The 24348-nt window shown below is 41.1% G+C and overlaps 2 protein-coding genes across 2 annotated transcripts in view; one reads left to right on the top strand and one right to left on the bottom strand.

The window, feature by feature from the left end:
* Positions 1-10205, top strand: part of LOC135519884 (inactive dipeptidyl peptidase 10-like) — a 181876-nt gene extending 171671 nt beyond the window's left edge. The window contains exons 24-26 of the mRNA XM_064945084.1: positions 5659-5731; positions 6020-6093; positions 8089-10205. Coding sequence (XP_064801156.1) covers positions 5659-5731; positions 6020-6093; positions 8089-8226 — 285 coding nt within the window. The 3' untranslated portion in view covers positions 8227-10205. The remainder of the gene's footprint in view (positions 1-5658; positions 5732-6019; positions 6094-8088) is intronic.
* Positions 10206-21154: 10949 nt separating this feature from the next.
* The window catches only part of LOC135519618 (inactive dipeptidyl peptidase 10-like), a 65665-nt gene continuing 62471 nt past the window's right edge, over positions 21155-24348 (bottom strand). Inside the window, exons 20-25 of the mRNA XM_064944857.1 lie at positions 24284-24338; positions 24043-24142; positions 23203-23261; positions 22720-22792; positions 22011-22084; positions 21155-21289 (exon numbers count right to left, since the gene is read on the bottom strand). Of these exons, the coding sequence (XP_064800929.1) occupies positions 21155-21289; positions 22011-22084; positions 22720-22792; positions 23203-23261; positions 24043-24142; positions 24284-24338 (496 nt within the window). The remainder of the gene's footprint in view (positions 21290-22010; positions 22085-22719; positions 22793-23202; positions 23262-24042; positions 24143-24283; positions 24339-24348) is intronic.

The following is a 24348-nucleotide window of genomic DNA, read 5'->3' as shown; positions in this document are numbered from 1 at the left end:
GTGTGACTCCAAACACGCAGAAAAGGCTACTCTCCTCAATGTTATCCTCTCAAATAATCCTCATAGGTATCAGTCTGGTGTTTCTGTAATGACCTTGGAGATCACTGTTTTACAGCCTGTGTTTGTAATGGCTGCCCAGTGAAATGACTTGTCCTGATTTGCCATAGACCCTTGCTAAGAAACTTGAATGAGCAAGCCTTGCTGTAAATGGAATAGAATCAGCTTGATCCCCTCTGTCGAAGACGCTTGCACCTTCTTTTTTATATTTTCTGTGGTATTGTTAATAAACACGCCCCCATAAAGAAAATGATAATTAGAAACATGTTCAACCCCTGGTTCGACCGTGATCTTGCAGAGTTACTCCTTCTCAATAATCGCATTTGGCGAAAGGCTCGGCACACGCATAGTCAGGCTAACTGGCTGTCGTTCAGGCAAATGAGAAATAAGTGCACTCAGGCTATCCGGAAGGCAAAGTTAGTTACTTTAAGGAGCAGTTATGTCTCTGTCGGTCTAACCCCAAGAAGTTCTGGAAAACGGTTAAAGACCTGGAGAAATAACACTCCTCTATCACACCCTGGTATTAGATATCCTTTATTCTCTATTTTGGTTAGGTCGGGGTGTGACTAGGGTGGGCATTCTAGTTTCTTTATTTCTAGGTTGGCCTGGTATGGTTCCCAATCAGAGGCAGCTGTCTATCGTTGTCTCTGATTGGGGGTCATACTTAGGCAGCCTTTTCGCACCTGTTTGTTGTGGGATCTTGTTTGTGTATAGTTGCTTGTGAACACTGCATCACGTTAGTTTTTTTCCTCTTTATTGTTTTTGTGCCGGTTCACATAATAAAAGATGATGAACCCAAACAAGCTGCATTTTGGTCCGATTCTTACAACAACGTTCGTGACAGAAGATCCCACCATCCACGGACCAAGCAGCGTGCCCAGGAGGAGCAGGAATCCTGGGCCTGGGAGGAAAGCCAAGAGTGGAGGACATCCTGGACTTGGGACAAAATAATGGCAGGAGACAAAAGCCTGCCATGGAAGCAGGCAGAAGCAGCGAACGAGGGACATCGCCGACACCGGGATTAGCGGCCATGACGTAGGCCCAAGAAGCAGCCTCAAAAAAAAATTGTGGGGGAGGCACACTGGGTGGTCAGCGGCGCTGAGTCAGAGACCATGGAGGAAGCATTGGATAGATTGAGAGAGAGTGAACGGAGGGGTGAGATAGAGACCTTCGAGGAGTGGTTGGTGAAATGTGAAGAGAATGAAGTGAAGGAGCTGTTGGTTTGGCTGGAGAGGCAAGACATTCGCACTGAGGACCGTGTTAGCTGTCCGATGCTACCTGTCAGATCCCCGTATTCGTCCTGAGTAGCATGCCATCTGTCCGGTACCATCTGTGCCGGCTCCACGCACCAGGTCTCCAGTGCGCCTCCAAAGCCCAGTACGTCCTATGCCAGCTCTCCACACTCGCTTTGAGGAGTGTGTTATCATTCCGGAACAATGTGTGTCAGTTCTAAGCACCATGTCTCCAGTGCGCCTCCAAAGCCGGGTACGTCCTGTGCCAGCTCCCCGCACTTGCCGTGCGAAATTTGTCATCTGTCCAGTACACGTTGTGCCAGCTCTAGGCTCCATACCTCCAGTGCGCCTCCACAGCCCGGTACGTCCTGTGCTGGCTCCACGCTCCAGGCCTCCTGTGTGTCTCTCCAGCCCGGTACGTCCTGTGTCGGCTCTACGCACTTGGCCTCCTGTGCCTCTCCCCAGCCGGTATGCCCTGTGCCAGCTCCACACACTAAGCCTCCAGTGCGTCTCCCCAGCCTGGTATGCCCTGTGCCAGCTCCATGCACCAAGCCTCCAGCGACGGTCTGCAGTCCAGTGTCTCCAGCGACGGTTCCTAGTCCGGAGCCTCCAGCGACGGTTCCCAGTCTGGAGCCTCCAGCAACGGTCTGAAGTCCGGAGCCTCCAGTGACGATCAATGGCCCGGAGCCTCCAGTGACGATCCATGGTCCGGAGCCTCCTGCGAGGGTTCCCAGTACGGAGACTCCAGCGAGGGTTCCCAGTCCGGAGCCTCCTGCGAGGTTTCCCAGTCCGGATCCCCCTGAGAAGGTTCCCAGTCCGGAGTCCCCGGCGACGATCCACGGTCCGGAGCTTCCGGCGACGATCCACAATCCGGTTCCTCCGGCGATGATCCATGGTCCGGATTTTCCGGCGACGATCCCCGCACCAGACTCGCCACCGAAGCGGGCAGATCCACGAGCGGTGCAGGGTCTATGTCCCGCACCGGATCCGCCACTGAGGCTAGATGCCCACATGGACCCTCCCCTATAGAGTCAGGTTTTTCGGCCGGAGTACGCACCTTTGGGGGGGGGGTACTGTCACGCCCTGACCTTAGAGATCCTTTATCCTCTATTTTGGTTAGGTCGGGGTGTGGCTAGGGTGGGCATTCTAGTTTCTTTATTTCTCGGTTGGCCTGGTATGGTTCCCAATCAGAGGCAGCTGTCTATCGTTGTCTCTGATTGGGGATCATACTTAGGCAGCCTTTTCCCACCTGTTTGTTGTGCGATCTTGTTTTAGTATTGTTGCCTTTGAGCACGACTAAGCTGCACGTTCGTTTCTTTGCTCTTTATTGTTTTTGTGCCGGTTCACATATATTAAAGGTGATGAACCCAAACCACGCTGCATTTTGGTCCAATTCTTACAACAATGTTCGTAACATCCCCACAGCTGCCCATGTCCCTTAATGTTGATGATGTGGTTGTTAATAACAAGAAGTACATGGCTGAGCTTTTTAATCAACACTTCGTTAAGTCAGGATTCCTATTGTACTTAGCCATGCCTCCTTGCCCGTCCAACATTTCCTCAACTCCCATCCCTTCTAATGGGACTATCCCCGATGCTTCCCCCTTTTTTTCCCCCTTCCCCGCTACAAAGTTTCTCCCGGCAGGCAGTCACTGAGTCTGAGCTGCAAAAGGAGCTCCTTAAGCTTGACCCCCAAAAAACATCTGGGTCAGATGGTTTAGACCCTTTCTTCTTTAAGGTTGCTGCCCCTATCATCGCCAAGCCTATCTCCAACTTGTTTAACCTGTCTATCCTTTCTGGGGAGGTTCCCATTGTTTGGAATGCAGCCACGGTTCTTCCTTTATTTAAAGGGGAGATCAAGCTGATCCTAGCTGTCTATTTAGCCTTTTTACCAAAGGTTTTGGAAAAACTTGTCTAATCAACTGCATGGCTTTCTTGATGTCTATAGTATTCTCTCGGGTATGCAATCTGATTTCCGCTCAGGTTATGGATGTGTCACTGCAACCTTAAAGGTCCGCAATGATGTCACCATTGCCCTTGATTCTAAGAAATATTGTGCTGCCATTTTTATTGACTTGGCCAAAGCTTTTCATACGGTAGACCCTTCCATTCTTGTGGGCCAGCTAAGGAGTATTGTTGTCTATGAGGGGTCTTTGGCCTGGTTTGCTAACTACCTCTCTCAAAGAGTGCAGTGCATAAAGTCAGAAAATCTGCTGTCTCAGCCACTGCCTGTCAACAAGGGAATACCCCAAGGCTCATCCTAGGCCCCACGCTCTTCTCAATTTACATCAACATCATAGCTCAGGCAGTAGGAAGCTCTCTCATTAATTTATATGCAGATGATACAGTCTTATTCTCAGCTGGACCCTCCCTGGATTTTATGTTAAATGCTCTACAACAAAGCTTTCTTACCAGGCTCTTACCAGGCAGCCGGCCGTGACCCTGAGACCGTTCGGGTGGCACACAATTGGCTCAGCGTTGTCCGGGTTAGGTGAGGGTTTGGTCGGCAGGGATATCCTTGTCCCATCGCACACTAGGAATTCCTGGGAAGGACCGGGCGCAGTGCACGCTGACACGGTCGCCAGGTGCATGGTGTTTCCTCCAACACATTGCACATTGGTGTGGCTGGTTTCCGGGTTAAATGGGCATTGTGTCAAGAAGCAGTGCGGCTTGGTTGGGTTGTGTCCACAGGTGTGTTTACTACCTCTGTTGTGTCCACAGGTGTGTTTACTACCTCTGAGGATTTTGAGCTTGAGGAAGTCACCTCATACAAGTACTTGAGAGTATGGCTAGACAGTACACTGTCCTTCTCTCAGCACATATCAAAGCTGCAGGCTAAAGTTAAATCTAGACTTGGTTTCCTCTATCGTAATCGCTCCTCTTTCACCCCAGCTGCCAAACTAACCCTGATTCAGATGACCATCCTACCCATGCTAGATTACGGAGACGTAATTTATAGATCGGCAGGTAATGGTGCTCTCGAGCGGCTAGATGTCCTTTACCATCCGGCCATCAGATGTGCCACCAATGCTCCTTATAGGACACAACACTGGACTCTATACTCCTCTGTAAACTAGTCATCTCTGTATACCCCTCGCAAGACCCACTGGTTTATGCTTATTTATAAAACCCTCTTAGGCCTCACTCCCCTCTATCTGAGATATGTACTGCAGCCCTCATCCTCCACATACAACACCTCACCTGTTCTGTCAGTCACATTCTGTTAAAGATCCCCAAAGCACACACATCCCTGGGTCGCTCCGCTTTTCAATTCGCTGCAAGCTAGATACTGGAACGAGCTGCAACAAACACTCAAACTGGACATTTTTATCTCAATCTCTTCATTCAAAAACTCAATCATGGACACTCTTACTGACAGTTGTGGCTGCTTTGTGTGATGTATTGTTGACTCTACCTTCTTGCCCTTTGTGCTGCTGTCTGCCCGATAATGTGCCCAATAATGTTTGCACCATGTTTTGTGATGCTACCATGTTTGTTGCTATCATGTTGTTGTTATGTTGTGTTGCTACCATGCTGTGTTGTCATGTGTTGCTGCCTTGCTATGTTGTTGTGTTAGGTCTCTCTTTATGTAGTGTTGTGTTGACTCTCTTGTCATGATGTGTGTTTTGTCCTATATTTATATTTGATTCATTTTTTGTATTTTTAATCCCAGCCCCCGTCCCTGCAGGAGGCCTTTTGCCTTTTGGTAGGCCGTCATTGTAAATACGAATTTGTTCTTAACTGACTTGCCTCGTTAAAGTAAGGTTAAATAAATATAAAATCAAGAATGGTCCACCACCCAAATGTCATCCAGCCAACATGACACAACTGTGGAAGCATTGGAGTTGACATGGGCCAGCATCCCTGTGGAATGCTTTCGACACATTGTAGAATCCATGCCCCGACGAAATGAGACTGTTCTGAGTGCTAGCGCGTAGGTGGACCTCAATATTAGAAATGTGTTCTTAATGTTTTGTAAACTCAGTGTATGTTGCCATAAGAGTTGTGCAATGTTGATAGAATCTTATTGAAAAATTATTCACAACTGTAATGGCTGCCAAAGGTTATTTTAACAAGTATTATCTCTGGGGTGTGAAGGCACACAATCAATACATCTTCATTTTTTAAATATATTTATTTATTTTTTTACTTTGAAAGTGTTGAGTAAGTTGTGTAGATCGATAAAAAAACAAATCTAATTTAATACATTTTTAGATGTAATTTTTCGGCAGCAGAATGTGAAGACTGTGCAAGGGATGTATGGACTTTCACTAGCCACTAGGAATGCTTGTTGACCTTCCCTTTCTAACAATATGCCAGCAAACTCTTTCTAATACTCTTAACACTTCTATGATTGGCTCTGTTGCAGTTCTCCAGTGTGTTACAGAATGTCCAGCCACTGAGGGAACAGACTCTGATGCTTGTACACGGCACAGCAGATGGTGAGTGACTAACTATGTGAAACCAAGAAAAAGGCATCAACAATGATCTGGGGTCAGTTATGTAGCTGTTGTGTTGTTATTTACTATGTAGGACCAGTCTGCAGTGTGCGTCTTGCCAAACGACACTTAAAACAGCAATAATCTAACAATGACAAAAACTGAAGAACTTTTAACAAAAATGACAATTTTTATGAAATATAGGTTTTCTGTCATTATGTGATCTTGCTGCTCTTCCCCGTGACGATTCAAGCGGAATTCTGCTGACACATTTTATTATGCTTCTTTCAGCCAATGTCCACTTTCAGCATACTGCTGAGCTCATTAAGAACCTTGTGAAAGTTGGAGCAAACTACTCGATGCAGGTATGGAGAATGTCATTGCCCACTATACTGTAGAATACAGGTTCTGTGTAGGTACACTAGATTCTCTAAGCCATAAGTCTACCCAAGCTATGGTTGCTTTAAATGTATACTAACAGTAACGGAACTATGCAGTACCCTACCCATGCTATGTATGTACAGTATGTTACTGTAGTGTGTGTAGTACCATAAACATACAGTAACACCAGCCACTGCATATAGGGAAGGGCACTCAGCTTCTACTGCACTGGCTCAGATGACTGATGATTGGCTAAAATGCATGGATAATACAATGATAGTTGGAGCTGTATTGTTATATTTCAGTGCAGCCTTTGATGTTATTGATCATCATTTGTTACTGAAAAACTCACTTGCTCTGGCTTTACGTCACCTGTCATCAAATGGTCGGAGAGTTACTTATCCAATAGAACCCAGAGAGTGTTCTTCAATGGGGTGGGAGGGTGGCCTAGTGGCTTGAGCTTTGGACTAACAACCGGAAGGTTGCAAGTTCAAATCCCAGAGCTGACAAGGTTACAAATCTGTCATTCTGCCTGTGAACAGGCAGTTAACCCACTGTTCCTAGGCCATCATTGAAAATAATTGTTCTTTAACTGACTTTCCTAGTTAAATATAGGTTAAAAAAAATGGAAGCTTCTCTAACATCACATAAGGACAGTGTGGTATCCCTTGGGCCATTACTCCTCTATTTCTTTACAAATTATTTGCAACTTGTCTTACAAGAAGCTAAAAATGATTATGTATGCTGATGATTGCACACTCTACACATCAGCACCTACAGCCAGTGAACTTACTGAAACTCTTAGGAAGGAGTTGTATTCAGTGTCAGAATTGGTAAATAACAATAAACTGACCTTATATACATCTAAAACCAAAATCATTGTATTTGGTTCAAAGCGTTCTCTTAGACTTGAATCACAACTGGAAAAGCACATAAAGGGTGTGACCATTGAGTTGAAGAAGCCGAACCCCTAGAAGTAACATTGTATGGTCAGTTATCATGCTCAAGTCATATTGACAAAGTTGAAGTGAAGATGGGGAGAGGTATGTCAGTTCTAAAACTGTTCTGCGTACAGGAACAACTGTACTAGTTGTTCAGGCTCTGATCGTGTCCCATCTTGATTACTGTCCGGTAATATGGCCATGGCCAGCAAAGAAAGACCTAGCAAAGCTGTGACTGTGACTGGCACAAAACAAAGCAGCACACCTTGTCTTCACTGCACACACAGAACTAACACCAAGAACATGAATGATAGTCTTTCATGGTTGAGGGTTGAGGAGAAATGGACTATTTCTGTTCTAGTCTTTTTAAGAAACATTTGTGTGTTGAAAATGCCTAATCACTTGTACAATATATTTGCATACACTTCAAACAGACATACATACCCCACCAGACATGCCACTGTGGGCTTCTTCACTTGTACCCAAACCAAAAACCGATTCAATGCGCTTCTCAGTTATCTGTCGAGCCATGTCATCATGGAATGCTCTGCCACCAGAGGTAACTCGGGCAAAAAGCAAGTTTAGCTTAAAAACAAACAGATAAAAAACATTTTGTATCACAGAGCCTCTCCTCTTTCTAAAGATCTAATTTAACTGTACTGTATCTAAGAATATGAATATGTACAGTATATATGAATAGTGTGTAAATAGTCATTTTATTGTCTCTTGGTGTCTCTCCAATATATAAATCATATTTACATTTTATTTTGAATGTAATTTAAGATGTTGTTCTAATCTGTAACTGTCCTGTACTTTGAAGTGTATTTGTACGTTTTATGTGGACCTCAGGAAGAGTAGCTGTTGCATGTGCAGTAGCTAATGGGGATCCTAATAAGCTAAACTAAACTGTGATGAGAAGAGAGTAATTACACACATCCATAAAGTAGTAGTTTAAATAAATATAAGTATACTGTCTTTTCACTGATGCCGCTGTGCACATGTCGTGGTCATGCTGTGCTCATTGTTGTGGTGTCCTAGATCTATCCAGATGAGGGTCATTTCCTGTCCCAGAGAAGTAGGCTGCACCTCTTTGCCTCGCTCACCAGCTTCTACAGGGAGTGTCTCAAGGAAGAGATCCTACCGCTGCCCGATGATGATGAGGAGGAGGAAGAGTAGGATGTGGTGGAGACCTTCGGCAGGACTTTTGCAGGACTTCCTCACTGTAAAAAAATTGCTGAAGCCTGCACGAAAGGCTGGTGGCTTTTGGACCAAGTGTTAAGGCAGAGGTGGACAGCGAGAGTTGTGGCGTATGTGTGTGGGTATGTGTGTGTGTGTGCAAATCACATAGTTTGTGTTAGTTTGAGAGAGAGTTTGATAGTGTTTGTGCGTGTGCCTGCGTATGTTTGTGTGTGCATGTGTTTGCAGTCAAGGACACCTGTCAAAGACAATGGACACCAGAATTGGCAAGACTACAAGTGGGAACTCTCACTTATCCAAAATGCCACTTCAATCTCCACCTCTGAGACGATCCCTCTCACGGCAAAGCACATAGCAGACTGCCTCCATCTCCTGCAGGAGCCATTAGGGTTTCAACATCCACACTTACAAGTGCATGGTTCTTTTCCCCTTTCAGCTAAACTAGTTTTGCCATGTTAGTTTTCATCGTGGTAGACATTGGAAGAGACAAACACATATGTACCCTTTTAAATTTTACCCTCTCTTTATTTTGGGGTTTTGATGCACACGGATATGCTCCACTGCTCTTCAGAGACATACTGTAGGCAATGCAAGTTCACCTTGACTGTGACGTTGTCCTCAAATAAGTGCAATTCCGGCTGAATGCTCTCATCTTTGACCCCCACTGAAAATAAGTCCTTTGGGGCACACTTAATTGTACAAGGGTCTCATGTAGACATGTTCAATGCCTTATGAAGTGCTACACAAGACCATTTACTGGCATTCATATCCCTTGATTATTAGAAGCTTCACACTAACCTGTGTCAGCTCAGTTGTTTGAGATGCAACATACCAGTGCAGTCTCAGAGACAGTCAATAGCAGTTGTAATGTCAGGTCATAAACCAATTATAATTAGTGGTGAGTGGTCACAAAGGCCGTCAAATGACATTGTGCAGGGCAAAGTAAGGCGTTTGCATGTCTACAGGGGGAAGCCTAAAGTGTTGTCGTATTTTGTACAGTACAATACAGCAGAGTGTGTACATACATATATTTTTTAGATATGTCAGATCTCATGGATAGGTTAGTCTATGGGAATGGAATGACTTGACATGTATGTCGTGTATATTTTTCAGTTTATTTTGGTTTTAATAGATTTTTCTTCTTAGGATGGATTTTGTAATGCTTGTTCATGCTAATTTTGTTGTTTTTGAAGGGGGGGGGGTGGTGGTGATGGTTTTGGGTTATTGTGATTGTCCTCCAGTGATGATTGTGAATAAAAAAAACACTGACAAAAACGAATATATTACCATAAGGTATTCAGCACAAATTACATTCAACCACAGTGTTGTTAGTATTGATTGACAAAATGATCCAGGCAATTATATTGTATTTCATCGGTTCGTTGACCTTGGACTCACCTTTGTGCCTAGAGGAGTTGAGTTGAGAGCCAATGAGGGCCTTGAGGCAGATGGTTTATCAGTGTTGTGTTTAATAGACTAAATGCTGCTCCCTGGGAGTGAGGAGGACACACTTCACCCAATAACTATAAATTGGAACTCCACCAAGAGTGGGCAGCTGTGGTCCGAGAGAGCAACAAATTGCAGGCTTTTGTTCCAACCCAGCTCTAACATATGTAAACCAGTCGTGGTGTGCGAGCGAGAGATGTTGATACCTCTTTGTAGAACAGCATCCAACATAATCTCAAATTGTATTGTGTGCAGTGTATTAACGTGAAGCAGAACTTGCATTGATGAACAGTGCTTTGTGGTGTCTGATGTACTTTTTAGTTGATTACCTGATGTAATCAACCTGATGTAATTTCCCGAACAATGGTGTTTCTCTACTGTACAGTTTTCTACCAACAAACAAATTGAGAATCAATGTAGCTAGAGTGCAGATATATTGGTTTTATTCTAGCGTACATTATTTAGACAAATATACAAATACAATTCACTAAGGACATTTACTGTATGGTGAATGGGACGTTTGTGTGTAATTCATTTGAGGCAAGCATTAATATACATGATCAACACTTCAGTCAAGCTGCACCATATGATGAATAGTATGGTAGACAATTATTGAACATAAGTTGTGTTTTGTATAGGTGTCATGAACTTAGGCCGGGATTCAATCTGAAGCCTGGTTATACAGTAGCGTGCTTGACATTTAAAGGGTGACCGCCACGGCCGGCACCAGAAGGAATCAGTTGGACAGGCATTTGATTTCCAAACGGTGGCACGTTTTTTCATGGGACCTCCTATATACATTTTTTTATGGGTTTTATAGTAAAGGCATTTAGTTTAACTGTAAAAATGTTTCACCTTTTAATGTGGCATGAACACAAAAGGTTACGATGTTTTCATCTGATTGCCAAACAAATCACTTAATAGTCTGCACATGAGTTTCAAGTTTGGGGAAGCGTACAATTTATGTTAACATTTCTACCGATCTGCGTGCCAGTTATGATTTTCATATGCACATTTTCGTGGAACAGGTTTATTTCAATAAGGATAATCTCAAAATCATTGTGAGTTGGTTTAATCATAAAAATCTGAAATGAAATTATAAAATGCTCAAGTTCAAATTAAACTAATGCGAGAGCACCAGCCTCTGCCAAATGGACACATTGATACACCATGAACCATTGGCGGCTAAAGTAATGACTGTGTGCATGGAGCTCAATGATATCCTATAGGCCAATGAGGCAGTAGGCCTGTAACTTCCATTGTCAACGAAGTAAAAACACATAAAACCGACAAATAAAAATGCAGGTTCTTTCAATTAAATTAATCTCTCTACTCTGCCTGTATAGCTCCCTTTCTCAAGGACTTGACTTGAATTAATGAAGTGCAACATTGTATCAAATCACTCAACTGGGACCAGATGAAGCTGCAGCTAGCGAACTTGCAACATTGTATCAACTAACCTATTCTGAGCCTTCAGTTTCCCACACCAGTGAGCTTGGGACAGAGACATATTTTGGGGAAAAATGTTCAGGTATTTAAGGATGTTTTCCAATGGATATATGCAATTATCAAATCATTATATTTTGCTCTTGCACACTGAGGCTTAGTGATCAGGGGGAGAGTGTTGGAATGATAACTATTATCATTCACAATGGATGTAAAAAATAAAATAAAAAACAGACTTTGAAGGGACTTACTGTGTGAGGTGAGGAAAAAAAATGTATTATTGGTGGACATGGTGAGTTAAGACAATCCGAAATAAGACATCTCCAAATGGGCACTTTCACGCATTCCCTCAATATTAAGAGGACAGAGAAATCAGACACATGCTCATTGCTCAAATTAAGCTATCCAAACAAAAGACAATGAAAATTGACAAAACTCGTAAATGATGGTTATGAAATTCACCAAAACTTGTTTCTCACAATTGTAGCACGTTGTGAACTCTGCAAACAACGTTTCCACTCCGAGAACGAGAACGGTAAATGACTGTAATTATTACATGCATTATTTATTTTTGTATTTTTTATTTAGTCTTTATTTACCTGGGTAAGACAGGGCTGGGATAAATATATATATATATATAGGACAAAACACATCACTACAAGAGAGACCTAAGACAACAGCATAGCATGGTAGCAAAACCACATGACAACAACATGGTAGCAGCACAAAACATGGTACAAACATTATTGGGCACAGACAACAGCACAGAGGCAAGAAAGGTAGAGAAACAGAAATAAATGTAACTAAATGACGGGGACTAATGGTACATTTACTACAGGTGACATATTTAAATGGAGAATGAATCAAAAATAAACAATCAAAGGGGAAACAATTCACACAATGAAACAATGAATGTGCAATAATTAGCGGGAGACACCTCCGGCACTCTGGAGATCTGAGAGCATGTATTCTAGAGAGAGACGTGCCTATATCTTCGCCACACACCCCTTCACTTCTTCTTGTCTCAATATTATTCATTCAATTATAGACATGACACTTTATCTACACACATATTTTAGATACTTTTCAATGACAGCTGCAACTCAATAATCAGCTAGGCTTATTGCCATGCGAGCTGTCCAAATTGCAAGCTTCACAAATAGGCATAGGGCTATGCACTGTTAATTTGAAACAATCAACAGCTAATTGTTTAAAGAAGCTCATGATCCTCTGGTAAAGTATTTGAATGATTTTATTTATTTTTGTATAGACAGGAGTAAATATATAATTTTGGAAAATGTATTTAAATTTACTTTAATCCTATTGGACATCCTGCATATTCAAAAAGAAGCTTACCTTCGCACATTCATCAAAATAATTCCAGTATCTGAACAGCACACTGTGCACCCACCAACTTTCCTTCAATTCTCATGGCTAAAACGACACTACATGACATGTACAGTTGAAGTCGGAAGTTTACATACAGCTTAGCCAAATACATTTAAATCAGATGTTTCACAATTCCTGTTGCCTTTATTATTATTTAACTTGGGTCAAACGTTTCGGGTAGCCTTCCACAAGCTTCCCACAATAAGTTGGGTGAATTTTGGCCAATTCCTCCGGACAGAGCTGATGAAACTGAGTCAGGTTTGTAGGCCTTCTTGCTTTCAGTTCTGCCCACAAATGTTCAACAGGATTGATGTCGGGGCTTTGGGATGGCCACTCCAATACCTTGACTTTATTGTCCTTAAGCCATTTTGCCACAACTTTGGAAGTACGCTTGGGGTCATTGTCCATTTGGAAGACCCATTTGCAACCAGGCTTTAACTTCCTGGCATCTTGAGATGTTGCTTCAATATATCCACATAACTTGCCTACCTCATGATGCCATCTATTTTGTGAAGTGCACCAGTCCCTCCTGCAGCATAGCACCCCCACAACATGATGCTGCCACCCCTGTGCTTCACAGTTGGGATGGTGTTCTTCGGCTTGCAAGCCTCCCCCTTTTTCCTCCAAACATAACGATGGTCATTATGGCCAAACAGTTATTTTTGTAGTTGCAAAACGTAGTCTGGCTTTTTATGGCGATTTTGGAGCAGTGGCTTCTTCCTTGCTGAGCGGCCTTTCAGGTTACGTCGATATAGGACTCGTTTTACTGTGGATATGGATACTTTTGTACCTTATTCCTCCAGCATCTTCACAAGATCCTTTGCTGTTGTTCTGGGATTGATTTGCACTTTTCATACCAAAGTACGTTAATCTCTAGGAGACAGAACACGTCTCCTTCCTGAGTGGTATGATGGCTGCTCGGTCCCATGGTGTTTACACTTGCATACTATTTTACAGATGAACGTGGTACCTCCAGGCGTTTGGAAATTGCTCCCAAGAATGAACCAGACTTGTAGACGTCTACAATGCATTTTCTGAGGTGTTGGCGGAGTTCTTATGATGTTCCTATGATGTCAAGCAAAGAGGCAGTGAGTTTGAAGGTAGGCCTTGAAATACATCCACAGGTACACCTCCACTTGACTCAAATGACATTAATTAGCCTATCAGAAGCTTCTAAAGCCATGACATACTTTTCTGGAATTTTCCAAACTGTTTAAAGGCACCGTCAACTTTGTGTATGTAAACTTCATTGAATTATAAGTGAAATAATCTGTCTGTAAAAAAATGGGAAAATGTACTTGTGTCATGCATAAAGTAGATGTCCTAACTGACTTGCCAAAACCTTAGTTTGTTAACAAGAAATTTGTGGAGTGGTTGAAATATGGGTTTAATTGACTCCAACCTAAGTGTATGTAAACTTACAACTTCAACTGCATGTGGACACCCCTTCAAATTAGTGGATTCGGCTATTTCAGCCACTCCCGTTTCTGACAGCTGTATGAATTCGAGCAAACAGCCATACAATCTTCATAGACAAACATTGGCAGTAGAATAGCCGTACTGAAGAGCTCAGTGACTTTCAACGCGGCACAGTCATAGGATGTCAGTTCGTCAAGAAGCAACAACAGTTGTGAAAAGCTTGCCGCCTTTGGACTCTGGAGCAGTGGAAGCGCGTTCTCTGGAGTGATGAATCACGCTTAACCATTTGGCAATCCAAAGGACAAATATGTGTTTGACGGATTACAGGAGAACGCTACCTGGCCCAATGCATAGTGCCAACTCTACAGTTTGGTGGAGGAGGAATAATGGTCTGGGGTTTGGGCCCCTTATTTCCAGTGAAGGGAAATCTTAACGCTACAGTGTACAATGACATTCAAGACAATTCTGTGCTTCCAACTTCGTGACAACAGCTTGTGGAAGGCCCTTTCCTATTTCAGCATGACAATGCCCCCGTGCAAAACGGGGCCCATACAGAAATGGTTTGTCGAGATTGGTGTTGAAGAACTTGACTGGGCTGTACAGATCCCTGACCTCAACCCTATCGAACACCTTTGGGATGAATTGGAATGCAGACTGTGAGCCAGACCTAATCACCCAACATCAGTGCCCAACCTCACTAATGCTCTTGTGGCTGAATGGAAGCAAGTCCGTGCAGCAATGTTCCAACATCTAGTGGAAATCCTTCCCAGAAGAGTGGAGGCTGTTATAGCAGTAAAGGGCAACAACTCCATATTAATGCCCATGATTTTGGAATGAGATTTTCGACATCTTTTGGTCATATAGTGTATCTCACCGGAGCATTCTGAGCGAGCGAAACAACACCCCTCTGTTTTACAATATCTAGCCCATGTATCTGATGCTGTCTGGCTGAAAGAAGAATGACATGCCATAATCTTCCCTGTTGCAAATCTAGGGGCAGTATTTTCATTTTTGAAAAAAAAAACGTTCCCGTTTTAAACGGGATATTTTTCAGGACAAGATGCTAGAATATGCATATAATTGACTTTAGATAGAAAACACTCTAACGTTTCCAAAACTGTAAAGATATTGTCTGTGAGTATAACAGAACTGATGTTGCAGGCGAAAGCCTGAGAAGAATCCAATCCGGAAGTGCCCCAGGTTTTCAAAGCGCTGTGTTCCAATGAGTCCCTATTGAGCTGTGAATGTGCCATCAACGAGCTTACGCTTTCTACGTATTCCCCAAGGTGTCTACAGCATTTTGACGTAGTTTTACGCATTTATGTTGAAGAATAGCCGTAGGCGGCCACATTGCGTAAGTGGTCACATGGTGGCTCCGAGAGAGATTCTCGCGTAAAATACAGAGGTAGCCATTACTCCAATTGGTCCTACTGAAAAACGAATTGTCCCAACGGATATATTATCGAATAGATATTAGAAAAACACCTTGAGGATTGATTATAAACAACGTTTGCCATGTTTCTGTTGATATTATGGAGCTAATTTGGAATATTCTTCACCGTTTTCGTGACTGTAATTTCCGAGCAATTTCTCAGCCAAACGTGAAGAACAAACGGAGCTATTTCGCCTACAAAAATAATATTTTGGGAAAACATGAACTTTGGGTATCTACCTGGGAGTCTCGTGAGTGAAAACATCCGAAGTTCATCAAAGGTAAACGATTTAATTTGATTGCTTTTCTGATTTGTGACAAGGTTGCCTGCTGCTAGCAAGGCATAATGCTATGCTAGGCTATCGATAAACTTACAGAAATGCTTGTCTAGCTTTGGCTGTAAAGCATATTTTGAAAATCTGAGATGACAGGGTGATTAACAAAAGGCTAAGCTGTGTCTCAATATATTTCATTTGTGATTTTCATGAATAGGAATATTTTCTAGGGATATTTATGTCTGTTGCGTTATGCTAATTATGCTAATTATTGTCAGGCGATGATTACGCTCCCACATGCGGGATGGGGAGTCACAAGAACCACACAGCATTAGATACATGGCAACACAAACTGAGACAGAAGAGTGCTGTTTCGCTCGCTCAAATGCTTTTTCTGAGATTGATGCGTCTTTTTTTTGACGTGCATCTCGGTCAAATAAATGATCAAGATTTACATATTTTATTTGAAAGGGCAAGGATGTACGGTATGGCGACTGCCTTTCCTGATTTGGTCTTGTTTTAGATTTGTTTAATTTAAAAATGCTTGCAGCTATGACCAAATTGACCATGGGTATTATTATCGGGTGCCTGATGCTAAACTCTGAATTGATGATCACTTGAGTACTGCCAGCCATGGAAAGATTTAAAATAAACCCCATGCACGGAAAACTGTTACAGTACCCTTCATTCCGTGACATACAATTTCTTCCAATTATCTCGCAAGTCTCAGTTTTAGACAAGACATACTTTTTGACCAAAATTATCCTTTTTATACTTTATAGTAAATGTTGACACTAGAATAAATGTTTGACTCATATCATTGCCAGACAGGCCATTTTAAAAACGAGAAGTTACCTTTTAGGGACAGTGTATTTCAGTGCCAACAGAAGTTGTATTTGAATTCCATAATTTTGAATTTGTATTAGGGTATTAAATAAGAATTTTATATTTTGAATTTGAAATTCACAAATTGAATTATAGAATTCCTAATTTGAACTTGAATTTCATGATTTGAAACTGAATTGAATAAATATTGCATTCATTTTTAAAATGCTATCAGCTTTAGTCTAAGTATATTTGTGTCCAACTGGTAAAAGTTTAATGTGATTTGATTAATATATATGAAAGATATTACCCAACTATGGGTGTGGTGCCTGGCCTCAAGGTCAACAGCATCATCAATCAATCAATCAAATGTATTTATAAAGTCCTTTTTACATCAGCAGATGTCACAAAGTGCTTGTACAAAAATCCAGCTTAAACTGCAGAGAGCAAACAATGCAGATATAAAGAAAGTTTCCTGTGAACAGGTCAGGGTTCCATAGCCGCAGGCAGAACATTGTGAATTTGACCTACTGTCTGCCTCTACTAGGAGGCTGAAACTTGGCCGCAAGTGGATCGTCCAGAAAGACAATAATCCCAAGCACACATCAAAATCCACAGAGAAATGGTTAATTAACATTTTGCAATGGCCGTCTCCAGAAGAGGGCAGTCCATGAACACAGATTAAGGATATCAATGATCCGAAAGGATTATGTTTGGAAGAATGGTCTAAGATCCCACCTAATGTGTTTTCCAACTAGAAAAAGGCTCAGTGCCGTTATCCTCGCAAGGTGAGGCATTGAAAGGTATTGAAAACGAGGGTGTCAATAAAACAAATATATATACAGTATGTATATATTACTTGTTAATTAAAATCTCTTTCTTTGAGAAATTGTAATAGAATAAAATAATATAATTCCACAATTTTCATTAGCATACAATGTAGCTCAATAATTTTATTATTTAGCTCATCATTATGAAGGGTGTCAATAATTTCCGAACCCCACTGTATATACAAGAAAGTGGCTCAGTTGGTAAAGCATGGCGCTTGCAACATCAACTTGTGAGTTCTGCTGGGGCCACCCATTCAAAAATGTATGCACGCTAGGGATGAATATTTTCCAGAAAATCTACCAAGTCTCAATACCGGGAATAATTAATATTTATCCCAAGAGCCCTGGAAAACACCACAAAAACTGGAAGTGCCCATTTGAAACATTTAAAACCAAGATATGGTTACTTTGCCAGGGTTCTCCCAAAATAAAATTGTTGATATGCCACATTGCCGGCTTGGCTGTGACACTATGTGAAGATTTCACAGCAAGTGAAACTGATATTTACTAATGATAGAGTAACTTTGATCGCCAATGACATTGTTGTGAATTGAAAAACAGGCCGTTCATATATCCCCAGGCATTATCACGTTCCTTAAATAATTCACAGCATTTCAGCAGTAAGCCTATGCTATCTCGACACAGAGCGCGAGCCCCCTGAGTATGATATGGCATTGTCGAATCATACAAACTACAAATGACCAGAATTGCTCAGCTTGCTAGTTAACCTCCAATGAATGACAGAATATCTCCTATTTGGCAAAATCAAGTGGATGATTATACAGATAGCAGATCAGCTCATAAATAACAGGGAGATGAAGATATCTTAATTAGGACCAACTCTGTTAAAAATATCCATATCTACTCTCATACTATTTGTTGATCACACATTCTCTGAAATGATAATCTACGTGACCACACACAACTATAGCATTAAATTGGTGTATAGGATTATTTTATGAGATTTCTTATTTTCTGTTTCACTGTTGGTTAGTTTAAAAAAAGTGTGGAATCAGTTGTTTGAAATGGTAATAGTTATTGAGTATTTACCCAGTAACCATCTTGCATATTTGTGATTGGTGGAATGTGAATTATTGAAAATGAAAGAACAGGAAGTAGCTGAGTTCCTGCAGCACAGTATCTGTGCACAGTTGATGATGAAATCTATAAAATAGTAATCATTCTCCATTCAGATTTTGTTTGCATAACATGTTAAACTCATTCCAGATGGGGTGGGGGTTTGTGGGTTTTCGCTCCTCCCTTGTACTTGATTGATGAATTAAAGGCAGTTAACCCACTGTTCCCCTGGTGCCGAAGACGTGGATGTCGATTAAGGCAGCCCCCCGCACATCTCTGATTCAGAGGGGTTGGGTTAAATGCGGAAGTCACATTTCAGTTGAAGGCATTTAGTTGTACAACTGACTAGGTATCACCCTTTCCCTTTCCCTAATTAGTAAAGAACTCCCCTCACCTGGTTGTCTAGGTGTTAATTGAAAGGAAAAAACAAAAACCCACAGACACTGGGCCCTAAATGGAATGAGTTTGACACCCCTGACATAGATTGAAAGATCTCTCAAACTACATTAGCCTGTTAAGGCTCGGGACAATACTGCCCCCTTTGGATGAATTGCGTGCCCATAGTAAACTGAAAATAAATCTGTCCAAAATTGCTAATATATGCACATAATAATTATTATTGAATAGAAAACACTCTAAAGCTTCTAAAACCGTTTGAATTATGTCTGTATGTATAGCAGAACTCACAGGGCAGCCAATCTCCCAAACTAGTTTTCTCATCCAGAAAGTTGGGCCAACTTTGATGTCATCGCCCCCACCCTTCCCAACCAGCTATGGATCTGGGAACAGTTTCTATGTCTTCCACGACATGTCCTCTATCAGTAGAGCGTTTAATTGTGCAAATCCCGCGAGCTTTGACCCTTTGGCAGGCAAAATAGCCAGTGTCGCGAGAAAATACATGCGCTTTCAGGCACGCGTTGATCACAGAGCTCCCTTTGTTCCAACTTGCATGAGAAGAAGTTAGATTGTCCGTTTGAATTGAGAAATGTTTTGTACGTTAATAACATCCTAAAGCTTGATTCTGCACTTAGTTTGACCAGTTTAGTCAACATATAATATGTAATTTTGAAGTTTTGATGCGCAACTGTTCGGGATCAGAAATCATTTTGGATGCATTTCAGCTGAAGCTGTTAGCATATGCTAATACAAAGACACACGACTTGAAACCAGACGATGTATTGGGTAAATATGACTCCTTCCACTACATTCTGATCGAAGACCATCAAAGGTAAGGGAATATTTATGTTGTAATTTTGTGTTTCTGTTGACTCCAACATAGCGGAGAAATATTTCTTATGTCTGAGCGCTGTCTCAGATTATTGAATAGTGAACGATTTCTGTAACGTTAAAAATAAATGTGACAAAGCGATTGCATTAAGAATCAGTGTATCTTTCTAACTATATGTAGAACATGTATATTTAGTCAAAGTTTATGATGTGTATTGCTGTTACCTGGCGTTATCTGGCGGAGCTATCTATAATTTCTCCGGACATTTTTTAGCATTTTCTGAACATGGCGTCAATGTAAACGGAGATTTATGGATAGAAATTGCATATTATTGAAAAAAACATAAATGTACTGTGTAACATGTGGTACCCCTTGGGGAACCTGTAGCGTGAACACGTTAATTAATATAACAGTTGAATATATGACCGAGTGAGTTTCAGTAGCAGCAATGCTTTCAATTGCATGAGCCTATTTTATTCCAATATTTTCATCATCAGTTGATCATAAATAAGGTGAGTTTTCCTCTCTTTGTGCTTTTTCTAGTCCCAATGGCTGTTTCCTCATCTACTCACTCCGCTGCTGCCCCCAACCGCCACGTTGTTCTCAACACCATTTTAAATTAATATAACCTATAGTTGTTGTTTTTTTAATCTGTATTTCTTTTGGGGGGTTTGGGCTCATTTTAGAACATTCAGTTCTGATGAGAACTCTAAACTGTATTTAAGTCTTGTCTGCAGTCCAGCAGTGTCAATTGTGTGTGTGCTTTGAATTTATGGTGACTTTGTGTGAAGTAAATTCTAATTAAAGGCTTCCATGCGACAACCTGATTGGATAATGTACTATATATAAAATGTTTTCCAATTTGCTTCTGCGCAGATTGTGTATTTTTTTAAATTGTATTAGTGCAATATTGGGGGAAATGTTTTAATATCCCAGGTCATTTTATTTTGGGGGGAAATGTGAAGAGTGAAGTCCTAGGATCCCGGGTACCTGTATTTATCCCTAATGCATACTCTGTAAATTGCTTTGGATAAAAGCGCCTGCTAAATGCCACATTAGAATTGAATGTATGTATCTAGGTATAAAATTCACAATACATTACAGCTGTCTGAAATAACTATATTCTTTAAAAGGAAAATATCTCCCTTTACATCTTTAACAGTAAAGACAAAAACATATCTCCCATACAAACAGCTAATATGAAGTTTCCCTTCTTCTCTACTGAAACTCTACCACGCTAACTGTATACTTATGATATTTGCAGAACACTGATAATATCCTAAATGTTTCTATGTGAACTATTGCGTGATCATAGCAATAGGAAAAATGATCACTGTACAGGAAAAATCTTCAATCTCATCTCAGCCTATCATTACCCTTCATAGAGCACAACAACATTGTCTGACCCCTCTCTCATTCACTTTGTCTCACCATACCTCACCACTTCTCACTGGTGGTTCCTCAGACAGGCAGGTCATAGACCACTTTCTCGTTTCCAGGAGCAACAGGTTCTACAAAAACAAGGTGAGATATGGTCATCCTAGTCATCCTCAGACACAGGATGAGCAACAGGGTTTTCCACTAGGAAGCATTCCCTGAAGAAGGTTATGACAGAGTTCAACAAGTAGCGTTGGCTCTTCACAGAGTAAATGTTGTGGCCTTCGTCCGGGAAGATCTAGGGAACAGAGAAATAAATAGTTGTTCATTATCTTTATATTGAAAAAGATAATATTGGTTTTACATTTACTGTTATTACGAATGAGATAAAAAGAAGTGTTAACTTCTATGACTACCACTGTTATCAATGCCACAACACACACGCAGAACTGCTGTTATGAATTACACTTTAAAGTAGACTCTGCGATATGACACAGGGGCACAAAGTAAACAGCATGGTGGGTCAATTTCCATAACAACTAAATACGGTGAAGGGCAAGGCTTAACTCCTCCACTGTTTTGGTCCTGGAGCTACCACGTTTTAAGAAGCCATCTCCTGCGCAGATACTGTGGGTGACTGTGTGAGAGCGAAGTCTTGCGTCTGGCTCATCGCAACATCTGCAATGCTGCTCGTGGCAACGTAATTTAGCCGAGTCTACCTTTATGTAACTGAACTCTTACCATTATCGCTCCACTATTTATTTCTTGAATTCTCCCTCTCCCTCCTCTCCCACTTACTTTTCAAAGGTGGGGCCTTTTTTAAATATCAGACAGATTTTCCTCAGGGCAGGTTTGGCACCACGCAGCAGGTAGCTATTTCCACTTTGTCAAACTTTAAATAATAAATTATTCAAGGCAGAGGGGGAGGTCAGCTTCAATTATACATGCATCACTGAGGCCTCCTTTGTCAGGGACATTAAATGGCGTTTGGCATAGGAAGGGAGAATGTAACTGGTCACCTGCAGAGTGTAGTTAACGTTTGATATTGACAGAAGTTTCACCAGCTCCGCGGAATGCTGGAAATGAACAGTGGCTGAGAGAGAGAGATAATTGAGATAATTGAAACGTTGGTGTCTTTGCTCGACAAGCATTTTCATCCAAAATTAATAACATTGTAGGCAATTTCACACAATTAAATATAATTCTACAGGGTTGAGGCTGGAGCAATGTAGAAAAAAACTGTATCCATTGTCGTAGTCACTAAGCTAAATGAAATAGATCTGATACAGTAGATAAAGCTATAGCACAATAGACATACAATTGAAGATTCTTCTTATAAGACAAGTTCTAAGTATAAAATGCACTGTATCTCAGGTTTAAATGAGCACAGACTAAAAATCTAGCATGTGCACAAGTACCTGGTATGCAATTATAATGTGTGCTGCTCAGTTCTATTTTTGTGAGTGCCTGTCAATTATATCTTATTTCATTAACAACAGTATGATACATCTGCCTTTTTATCCCCACTTAAGGCTAACAATCAACTGAACACAATGAATAAGCCCATTGTTTGACCTAAACACTGTCTGTCTGACAGATAAAACAGTAATTAGATAATGGCTTATCTCCTATCTTTTTCATTAAACCTACAAAATAAGCTCCACATTGAAGTCCAACAATAGCGTTCAACCATGCTCTGAGTAGCAACTCGAGATAACTAGTACTCACCATCTGCTGTTCCATGGATGATGAGAAACTTCCGTTGACCTGTGCCTGTGATGTTGTGAAGCAGACTGGAGAGCTGTTCGAGACACAATGACCATTTTTTTTATATCAGTGAAAGATACTGAAAACATACTGTAAATACCAACTAGTTTTCTATAAGAGAAATGCATTCAAGCACAGCTTGGTGTGATTCCTGCCCCTGAACAAGCCAGTTAACCCACTGTTCCTAGGCCGTCATTGAAAATAAGAATTTGTTCTTAACTGACTTGCCGAGTTAAATAAAGGTAAAATAAATAAATATAATTTTTTTTAGCAGAGGCTTGCCACTACCAGAAGAATCAACAGATATGACACTATTGCACTGTAACAAGTGTTTATTGGATGAATTGCTAATGATAAGATTAAATGTATAATTTTCAAAGTGCTTCCACCTTGACCACCTCTCAATATTATTTTTTTTTTTTAAATGTGGAAAGTCAATCATACTTGGTATTTACGCTCATCCTGGACCGGAAACCCAAAGTAACGCTCAGTGAAGGCCGAACCTTTGGAAAAATACAACATAGTTAAGTGTGTTTTTGGAATTTCTTTCATTAGTCTACTATTAATACAGTCCCAAAATGTTTTGTGTCGGCAGTCAAGCTTTCAAGATATTGGACTTTCAAGAAGCAAAGTGTCACCTGCCACATCATCATGAGGATGTGGCAAGTCACACTGCTTGAAAACCCAATATCTTGAAAAGTTGACTGCTGACATGCAAAACTTTGGACTCATTTAAAAAAAAAATACCAAAATATGTTTTTTTGAGTGGATTTTTCCACTAAGTGAAAAATGACAGGTAGGAAACATGAGATTGATCATGTAAAGTAAAGAGCGAAAATTCAGGCGAACTGGAAAGTGAGAAAAGATTCCAGTGATTGCATAGACAAGAAGCAGGAATATTTTCTCTCATTATTACCTCTAAAATCCCTGAACTATGAATGGGCTTCATGCCACTGTGTTTTGAGGAAGATATTCAAAGGCAGTTCTGAAGTAGTAGGAAACCCTGTATTTTCTCCCAGTGCCTGACGTATTTCTATAGAGTAATAGCGCATGCTGGCCTTACCATTCACATGAATGGTATAAACAACAACATCCTTCAGCCTTATTGAACGTGGCCCTACATTTCACGTCAGTGGATGAGTGCCGCATCCGCCTACCGTATTTGACAAATCCTGATGTATTAAGTGGCCATCAGCATAACTTCTATGAGATATTGGACATGACTTGACAATCTCTATTAAATTAATGGCTACTGAAAGGATTTATCTTAGACTGGAAAATTACCGTAGAGTCTCCAGTCTGTCACGGGAGCAACTGCAACCCCACATCTGAACATGGAGCCAGAGGAGAGGAGTAGAAGAGAGCTCAGGAAACCCCCATAAGCCTGGGGAAACACCCCAAAAAATAGTTGGACATGCAATGTTGGATATAGATTAAAACCCATGTACTGTAAGTAAGAATACAATAAAAGGGGTTATAGCCATATATGCCATATCCACAAATATTCTAAATTACACTTCCTTACCTTTCCATAAACAGCAACCTTATTTTTATCCACATATGGCAGCTTGGTCAGGTACCTAAGAAAAT

Source organism: Oncorhynchus masou, chromosome 29 (assembly GCF_036934945.1).
Source record: "Oncorhynchus masou masou isolate Uvic2021 chromosome 29, UVic_Omas_1.1, whole genome shotgun sequence".
NCBI classification, from domain to species: domain Eukaryota; kingdom Metazoa; phylum Chordata; class Actinopteri; order Salmoniformes; family Salmonidae; genus Oncorhynchus; species Oncorhynchus masou.
This window is presented reverse-complemented; position numbering and strand designations above follow the sequence as displayed.